The 9,541-nt window shown below is 35.9% G+C and overlaps 1 protein-coding gene across 2 annotated transcripts; it reads right to left on the reverse strand.

Moving 5' to 3' along the window:
* Nucleotides 1-490: 490 nt before the first annotated feature.
* Nucleotides 491-2,974, reverse strand: si:dkey-22f5.9 (liver-expressed antimicrobial peptide 2-like). 2 transcript variants are annotated; one of them, XM_063011622.1, is made up of 4 exons: nucleotides 2,844-2,974; nucleotides 2,465-2,491; nucleotides 1,901-2,073; nucleotides 491-1,278 (listed from the first exon to the last, which is right to left on the reverse strand). In XM_063011622.1, the coding sequence occupies exons 1-4, from the start codon at nucleotides 2,907-2,909 to the stop codon at nucleotides 1,239-1,241; spliced, it is 306 nt and encodes a 101-aa protein (XP_062867692.1). In that variant the 5' UTR covers nucleotides 2,910-2,974; the 3' UTR covers nucleotides 491-1,238. The 2 variants fall into 2 exon arrangements, with proteins under 2 accessions (XP_062867692.1, XP_062867693.1); XM_063011623.1 differs by lacking the exon at nucleotides 2,465-2,491 and having other exon boundaries at nucleotides 2,844-2,972.
* Between the last annotated feature and the right edge of the window lie 6,567 nt (nucleotides 2,975-9,541).

Raw genomic sequence — 9,541 nt, forward strand, 5'->3', positions numbered from 1 at the left:
TGTTCTGTAGAAAAAGCTGCCTATGTTTGGAGACAGTGGACTCAAACGACATTGCTGTCAAAACTTTACCATGCACTGTCTGATTGACTGTGTTTGGGAAAAATTCATTCATTCATTCATTGTCGGTTTTACCTCACGGTGAGTACGATTCACTGGGCGAAAGGCAGGAAACACCCTGGACAGGTCACCAGTCCATCACAGGGCAAACATACATTCACACACACACTCCTGGGGGACTTTAGTATCTCCAATTAATCTGACTGCATGACTTCGGACATGGCGAGAACATGCAAACTCAAACATGCAAACTCAAACATGCAAACCCAGGACTCTAGCTGTGAGGTGACAGTACTACTCACCGAGCCACTGTGCCACCCTATGGAAAAATTGTGTACATTTAATTTTTTTTTCACATTTTCTTTCGAATGTATATCTTTTAGAACAACTGCTAGTATAAAACTTTGATTGTGTCAAGGCAACAGGGAGAAAAGACATTTCTACATTTTTATTTGAAATGTAATCAAAACAGGTTGTTTGCATACTGTACACACAGCAGGCCTTTAACAGTACTATAGATTTTTACAGTAAGTCTTTAGAAAATAATTTATTACCTCAAGGGTCACATAACATATCAAAAACACTCGTGTGTTACACTTGATTCATATTAGGTACAGTACAAAAATGAAAGCATGTGATACTCTGTATAATAATAATAAAAAAAAAACATAAAGAGGTATAAAATGTGGCAAGTGTAACATTTGGTTGGCTGGATTATTGATGAAAACTACATGAGCATTTACAAAAAAAAATACATTAATTCACAAAATGCTGATAACAAATGCAAATTAAAAAAAAATCCATTTTTGGATAGTTGTGTTGTTCAAATAATTTCATAAATATATTTATACACTATATATTCAGATATGAAATATTTGTAACTGTATAGTTTTTAGTATATTTAAATATTGCAGGGTTCATTTGTAAATATATAACAATGTCTGGAAGCAGTTAATACATTTAAACACAAATGTCACATTTGGGCTCTTAAGTTCATTATAAGCATTCTAAAATTATTTTATATACATATTTGCTATATTGTTTTCTTATTTACTCATTTGTCCAGCACCCACTCTAACAGCTGTGCTACCTTGTGCTATGTTATACGTTTATATTGTTGTTGATGTAGGGATGTGATTGTATAATTCTTGTAACCTCTTAAATGAGTGACATCTTCAGATCTATGAGTGAACAGGAACATCAAAAGAGCAAAATCCATTCCTGTGAACAACAAACATAATTCATAAAACAATAAAACAATAATTGATCTTCGTGTTCAATTGCCCTTAGTTTTGCTGCCTTTAGTGTCACCAACTCTCATTTTAACACAAATGAACTTTTATATTCCAAAATAACTTTATTTTTAAGAAGGCTGCCTCTGACCCTGGTTTTTTGTGTGTTTATGTAATCAGCAAAATCAATCTTTCACCTTAGTCAGTCTTTTAAGCTGCACATTTTAAAGCAGGGGCTTTTTTTGTACAGCAACCACTAAGTTTATGGTAATGTGTAGCTTACTTGTGAACAGTCACACTAAAGTTTCAGCAGCTGCCAATTCATGACAGACCTTTCATGCTTTTTTTATTCATAAGCTGACAGGGCCTTGAAAGGTAGACCACTGTTCCATACTTTGTAATATGTGACGTCAAAGTAGCCTAATTTTTATGAGCACAAAAAGTCACCATCAATTTTTCATAATCAGTGGTGTGTAATTAGGATGCCCTAGTTAAATCATTCTGCATTCTTACAGTACAATAAAAATACAATAAAATAACTTTTCAAGAATTCATTTTGAATATTACTCCAGTTGTTACATGCATGTCTCTGTAGGTGTAAGTATCTTTACCTGCAGAGTCTGGTGGAACACTCGATATGATCATGACAGTAGGCACCTTGTGGTTTACTCGCCAAAATCCTCCAAAGTGGGGACATACGAGCTGCGCGGCGCAGAACTGTAGATCTGTCTGACTGCTGCAGATCTGGTGTCTCTTTCAGAATTAGTGCTGGCGCACTGAAGGCCTGAAATGCAAAGTTAATTTCAGCTAAGTTTCAAATGACTGACAGGTTATATTGTACTGATTTGAAGCCAGAACCTGCATAATGTGTAGCCATGCAAAGTCCAAAGTCAATTCTGCAACTGTATGTATCTGTGGTAAAATGATTTAAAGACATATTGTTTCTTCCAAGACGCAAAAAAATGCTTTGTCTTTGTGCCAGCAACAATATTAAGCTGATTATTATTAATAATAATCAAGTAATATTAGGCTGAGCTTAAATGTGCCAAATTTGGAGCAGAAACTTTGCCAATAAAAAGCTTGTTTGACTGCCTTCAGCAGATTCTAATTAAAAGCAGACTTGTTTTTGCTGTAAGTGGATTCCATCAGACTGCATGCAATAAAATTCCGATTACCTTTAGTTGACAGTCTGTGTTTTCTGCCTTCATTTGAAAAAAGGACATGTTTTATGTGATTTTAATATGGACTACACTTATTTATAACGGCAGAAAAAGAATTCTGTCTATAGTCAATCATAATTACTTAAAAGAAATTAGAACATTACAATTTTAGATATTGCACAAAAAGATGTATGTGTTCCAGTCTTAAAATCACAAAGGAACAGTTGAATAAATAATTAAAATTCTCAAACTGGCATGAAATGCAGTTCATGTTACTTATAAATGCATGTTTCATGTAACTGCAACATGTTACTTCAACTGTAAACTCAATAATTATAAATAACTGTGTTAATAAAGAAAAATTCTAATTAAAACAAAATAGCTGTGACTGTACCTGCTGTGTTGTAAAAATCAAAGCCAGAAGGCAGAATATAAGTGCTGTTTTGCTGTAGTGCTGCATGTTGAAGGCAGTTCTTTATCCAGGTTGATGTGCTTAAAGCTGGTGCTGGACTGAAGTAAAACTTGAGAACTACTCCGCTTTACTCTCCTTTTATAGCCCACGTTCGCTCTCATGGCCTGAGTGAAATCACCAATGTCAAATATTTGATAGGTGAGATAAGCTTTAACCTGGCAGCTATCGCATTCTTGTAAACTGTTCTTTGGGGCATACTGTGAAATGTATATTTAGAAACATATCAGAACATGTTGGTAAAATTTAAATAAGGCCAAAACGAAATTGAAGCATGCACTATGTGCCCAAAAGTTTATGAACACCAAACTCTTACATTTCTTAAAGAAGGTGTCTCTTCCTTTCTGCTTTACTAGTTTGTTCTTTTTAGTCACAGAAAATGATCAGTTGCAGAAATCACTGATATTTGACATGGATGTTTCTTTACAAGTTTCTTTACAAGTGTATGTGCCAAATTATTACAGTATATTGTGTATCCTCATATGTTCCACAGTATATAAAAAACTACCAGTGCACTACCCTACCAAACAACTGACTTAATTTTACACATTTCTCTAACGTGGCCAAATAAAGTAAAAGTGCTCGACAATAACATGGAATTAGTTTATTAATCCTGTATACATAATGTGACAGCATGCCAAGTATTGTAAGTGTCACTTATCTCCAGGGTCCTTGGAACATGAGCTTAACCTATACGCCCAGTCACTGTCAGTAAGGGTCTGGTGTTCTTCCCATGTGCATGTGTGATTCCTCCAGGTACTTTCTTCAGTTATTTTTCTCCCACCATCTAAAAACATGCCCATCTGCTGAGTGTGTAAGTGAGAGATGCCCTGATACAGATTTGCCCGTCTGTGGTGTATTTCTACCTTTCACACAGTATTTTCAGATAGGTGGCCTGATCAGAATAAATCAGTATCTGAAGATAATAACATTGTAATGAACCCATAAATTAAGCATGATTGGACTCCATTACTGAAGATAAATGAATGAATACATGAATGAACAAACTGTATGTGACACTGTATGTGAGCTGCTGGAATAAATAAAGTGATCTATCTATTTTAAAAGAAATACATGTTTTTAAATGCTTGTAATTGTTTGTTAGAGATCATTTTATTAAACTTTTTGTAATAGACAATTTAAAAAGTATTATCTAATTTTTACTCACATTACCCTTTGTCTTTTCACTTTTGTGATTTTGTAACAAAATAAACAGACAAAAGCTCTCTGGAATCTGTCTGTTTGATGATAAAAGACAAAACTCTGAAATAAAGTGTTGCAATGGTCCAATTCCAAACAAAGTCAAAATGTGCTGTGGCAGAATATGATGTTCTATTTTGTTACACCAAAGTCATGTCAACATCTATTTGTCTATTGACTTTAGATTTAGATTGTGTACCTTTTATTTTTATTGACTCTGATATATTAATGCAGTGCTTTATAACCGACTCATTTGCTGGGCTTATTTAATTTAGCTATTAATTTTATAAACACCATTGAAATAAAAAATTATATATATTTAATAATGGCAGATTTATTTATGTACCGTGATTGTACTGTATACATGGAGTGTCACCCAGTTCACTACAACTCAAACAGCAGAGAGAAGGTAAGTGGGTGACCAAATCCAGAGAGGTCAATCGTTTCAAATGCTTTTTGTTCCCTTTCACCTATTTTCAGCCCAATATTGGGTATTGGTAGTATTTTGTGCTTCATTTCTTTGTGGTCTCAGATTGATGCCTTTTTCTTACATTTTATTATCTTTCTGCATACAGCATTAATTTAGGTGTATACAGGTATTTAATTAAAACAGCACAAAGAAGAAATATTTATTGTTTTACCTTATCATGTTTATTATTTTTTTGTAAATATACTTTAATTACTGGTTTAAAAAGTTGAAACAGGGGCAGCATATTAGCAGGGAAGTTTGTGGAATGATTAAAAACACATCTTTTGGAACTTTATGCAGGTGATGCTTACATGAAAGAGCATAAATAAAATGCTTGTTTTTTCTAAGCAAGGATGGGTTGTTAATTGCCACTTTTTGGGGATTGTGGATTTTTACCATCTACAGTCCATAACATTATTAATAAATTTAAAGAATAAAAAAAAATCTCTATTCATAAAGGGCAAAACCTAAGTTGCTGCACCTACAAATGCAAGACTACACTATGCAAAATGAAAGCCATATTTCAAGTACATTCAGAAATGCAGCCAACTACTCTAAGCTCAAGCTCAGAAAATATGCACTGTAGTCTGACGAGTCCAGCCTTCAAACTGTTGTGTTCTCCTGCCAAAGAGGAAAAAACTATCTAGATTGTTACCAGTTCAAGTTTAAATGCTGCTTACAGTTCAGTGGCATTGATACCTTGCACACCTGTAATGCTGAGTGTTACATATGACCTTTGAAACAAAACATGCTGTCATGATTCATCAAGTCAATGTCAAGCCACATTCTGCACATATTTACAGCATGGCTTCATAGTATGGGAGAGGCGCTTTTAAAAAGTGCAAAGGGCCTGGCTGACAACTGACGTTTCAGTTCAGACAGCACATATCCAGGCTATTTTAATTAGTTTGTTGATTTTTATTGAAGGAACATCAGACACCAAACTGATCTTAATAGACAATATTTTGGGTAGGTAAAAGACTGGTTAAATTACACATTTCACTTTTTGGGGCTAATAGAATTCTTATAATTCTTAGATTGTTTTGTAACTGTGTGTAATTTAAACAGGAATCTACAGATGGAAGCATTTAGGAGCAGATTATGTCCAGTTTCATCATCTAGGTCTGTGCCAAATAATATCAGTGGTCAAGGACTTAGTGATGGCACCACTTCAGTGACCCTCGTCAGTACCCTTAACATTTCTGTGAAATGTTCATGTTCAAGGTGTGTGTGTGTGTGAGAGAGAGAGAGAGAGAGAGATAAAGAGAGATCATGAGTGTGTTTGTATGCTTTGCATACAGCTACCTCAGTTTTTATCTTCAGGGTTCCAGATTATGTCTTTATAAGACAAAAAAATCTGAGAGCATTCTAGTATGTGTATATGTTTGTGTGTATCTGGTGTGAGTGTGTGTGTGTGTTCTGTGTGTAACTACTGTACTTTGGCCAGGATCTGTGCACTTGTAAGAAACCTGCGGTCCGTTTTGCCTGGGTCTGAGAACTGTACTATGTCCCATCATGTATTAACAGGTAGCACTTTGATCACACATATCTCTTTTTTAAATGATCAGTACTGAAGATTTTAGAACATATACAATGTTTTATTATGCAGAACAAGATAATCAGATGAAATTTGTTCTGTGTTTAATATCTATGCTTTTAATAACACATTCAATTTAAACACAGTATCTGCATTACTGGAATAAGAATGCAATGCATAACGTGCAATCTTTGTAAACTTAAGCTATTTTTTTTGTAATATATCACATATTCTACCCTAGGAATAATCTCTTAATATATTTGCAGGAGGGGAGTGCACTGGTTCAGTTTAACCTATTTCCTATGCCAGATTATCTTTAAATTTACAAAGGTAAAAAGGTCCTTTAGTGGTTTTAAGTCACTTTTTTTTATGCATTTTCTCCCCATTTTCCTCCCGATTCAGCGCACTCAATTTTGTCTTCTGCTGCTAAGAGATACCAGATTGTATCCCAGGAGAGCACGTCACTGTACACACCTCTTCCGACACGTGCACAGCCCTTCTTTTCTCGCCCCTGCTTTATGCACAGGCGTCTCTTCCACCAATCAGGGTCCTTTCACACAGCATATGAATACCAAACCACCCACACATAGTCCGGCCCCCATGCTGCAGATACGGTGGCGCAATAAATAAGTATCTGCTGCAGGCACTCCCAATTAAGCCCGTCAGATGGTGCCCAGCCGACCAGTGGCAACACCGAGTTTCGGACAGAGGAGTTCAGAAACTCGGTGCTGGTGTGCTAGCGGAATATCCACCTGGGCGCCTCTTAAGTCACCTTTTTAGGTCATTATATTGTAGAAATGTACAGATTTATTTTCTGGCCGTTTAGATTAAAATTAGCTGTAATCTTTTCCTTCAGTAACATGTAATGGTTGCATAGATGCAGCTGATAATTAAACTCTTATACTTTACAGTCAATATGGTGTATACACACAACCCCTTTTTCGGTGGCACGGTGGCTTAGTAAGTAGCACTGTTCCCTCACAGAGAGAAGGTCCTGGGTTTAACCCCAAGGTGGGGTGGTACGGGTCCTTTCTGTGTGGAGTTTGCATGTTCTCCCCGTGTCTGTGTGGGTGTCCTCTCACAGTCTAAAGATATGCAAGTGAGGTGAATTGGAGATACAAAATTGTCCATGACTGTGAATGACATTAAACTTGTGAACTGATGAATCTTGTGTAATGAGTAACTACCGTTTCTGTCATGAATGTAACCAAAGGGTGTAAAACATTAAAATCCTAATAAATAAACAACCTCTTTTTGAAACATGATAAACTAAATTATTCCCATTGTTGTGATTATCTGATTGTTCTGAATCGTCATCCCCATATAAGAGTTTTTTTCCTTGTAAATACATTGTGTAAGTTTTGTATTTAATAAACCTCTGAAAGATTATTAAAAATAAAACATGTCCCTCAACTGTTTGACACTACAGTATTCATTGGTGTAAAGCTGCCCACACTGCTGGACCTGCATGCCTCCAGAACAAGGAAGCGCGCAGGGAAAATCATCATTGACCCATCTCACCCTGGCCATAACCTGTTTCGGCGCCTTCCATCAGGCCGACGCTTCAGCCACATAAAGACCAGAACAACCAGGCTACAAGAAGCTTTTTTCCACACTCCATTGTGCTCATGAACAATTAAACACTACAGAACTGTTAATCTTTGGGACACTTGCTCATCTGCAATGACCTATATGACTTATATAATGACTCGCAACCCTGCTTACACTGGTCTTTCACATTCATTTCATTTCTCATTTATATATAATATATATCTATAGTTTTTATACTGCACAGAATTCTGCACCTTTAACCCATAATGTGAATTACACATGCTAATTATTTACAGGTATGAATGTGTGAAGTTTGTGTTAGAGAGAGAGAGAGAGAGAGAGAGAGAGAGTGTGTGTGTGTGTGTGTGTGTGTGTGTGTGTGTGTGTGTGTGTGTGTGTGTGTGTGTGTGTGTGTGTGTGTGTGTTTGTTTGTTTGTTTATTGTATTTATCTTGCACTGCTAGCATCAGTATAACCAAAGTCAAATTCCTTGTATGTGTGAGCATACTTGGCCAATAAAGTTTCATTCTGATTCTGAAGTAGGGCGAGACCGATAACCGATTTGTTTATCCTTGTATCGTCACTCGACTATTCACGCCTTATAGAAAATGCAAGTCTGGCTGCTGGTGATAAACACCAGTGCAGCGTAGCACAGGTACAGAGCTAATATTTAACCAGTTTAATTACTACACTAATGCTTTATGTGCACAATATGTAACATGTTAAACAGCTTGTGAGGAGGAAACACTCAGAAAGAGCTCAAGTCAATGGTATGAACTCTTTATTTCTTTATAAGTATTTATATTCTGTAGAGTTAGCTCGTACTGTAGCGTTAGCTTCAGTGTTTATTTAATCATTTGCTAGCTGTGAGGAGTTTGTAGCTTTTCCAGTTGAGCTTATCAGACTGAAACAAGTTAGGAACATAAAGAATGTATATATAGTTGTTAATTTTGTTTAATGTTGTGTGTGTGTGGGGTATTTTTGTTGTTATGTTAGAATGACAGAGAAGTTGCTAGCTACACTACCTCTAGCGGCGAGGCTAGTCTGGATTAATGAGATTAAACTACATTGTTTTGCTGATTGACAGGTTGTGATTGTATGCGGGTGCCAGATCCATTACCTTCTTCGTTTTATTAAAATAGCTTAGCATAGCTTAATAATTACGTGCTGTGTACAAAACCTGAGAAGAATCAATTATTTATATTTATTAAATATCTTGTTAGAGAAAAGTCATAAGCCACCAAACGTTTTTTTCATAACATGCACTTACACTAATGTAAAGAACTCTGCAGTCACATGAAATCATTGCAGGATGATCTGAAAGTAGCAGGAATAACAGTCGCAGAGTGGACAGTAAGCCTCTTTGCAAGTTTCTTCATTCCTACTCCTCACTTAAAGACTATTTGCAAAAACATACTATTGAGATTCCTGCTTAAAATGTGTAAAAGATCATAGATAAATCAGAACAATGGTACGATAAAGTAAAAATTAAACTCTTTGGCAGTAATTCAGCACTGCATGTTTATAGATAGATAGATAGATAGATAGATAGATAGATAGATAGATAGATAGATAGATAGATAGATAGATAGATAGATAGATAGATAGATAGATAGATAGATAGATAGATAGATAGATAGATAGATAGATAGATAGATAGATAGATAGATAGATAGACTTTATTTGTCATTTATACTTATACAGTTGTACAACACAATGAAATTCTTTCTTTGCTTATCCCAGCTTGTTTGGAAGCTGAGGTCAGAGCACAGGGTCAGCCATTGTATGGCGCCCCTGGAGCAGAGAGGCTTAAGGGCCTTGCTCAAGGACCCAACAGTGGCTGCATAGCAGAGCCTGGATTTGAACC

The sequence above is a fragment of the Trichomycterus rosablanca genome, chromosome 16, assembly GCF_030014385.1.
Source record: "Trichomycterus rosablanca isolate fTriRos1 chromosome 16, fTriRos1.hap1, whole genome shotgun sequence".
In the NCBI taxonomy this organism is placed as follows: domain Eukaryota; kingdom Metazoa; phylum Chordata; class Actinopteri; order Siluriformes; family Trichomycteridae; genus Trichomycterus; species Trichomycterus rosablanca.

Coding starts and splice junctions, on each gene's coding strand:
- si:dkey-22f5.9 (XM_063011622.1), bottom strand. CDS start 2,909: ATGCAGCACTACAGCAAAACAGCACTTATATTCTGCCTTCTGGCTTTG. Junction 2,492..2,843: donor TGATTTTTACAACACAGCAG/GTACAGTCACAG, acceptor TTTCAAATGAAG/GCAGAAAACACAGACTGTCA. Junction 1,279..1,900: donor TGTTCCACCAGACTCTGCAG/GTAAAGATACTT, acceptor TGTTGTTCACAG/GAATGGATTTTGCTCTTTTG.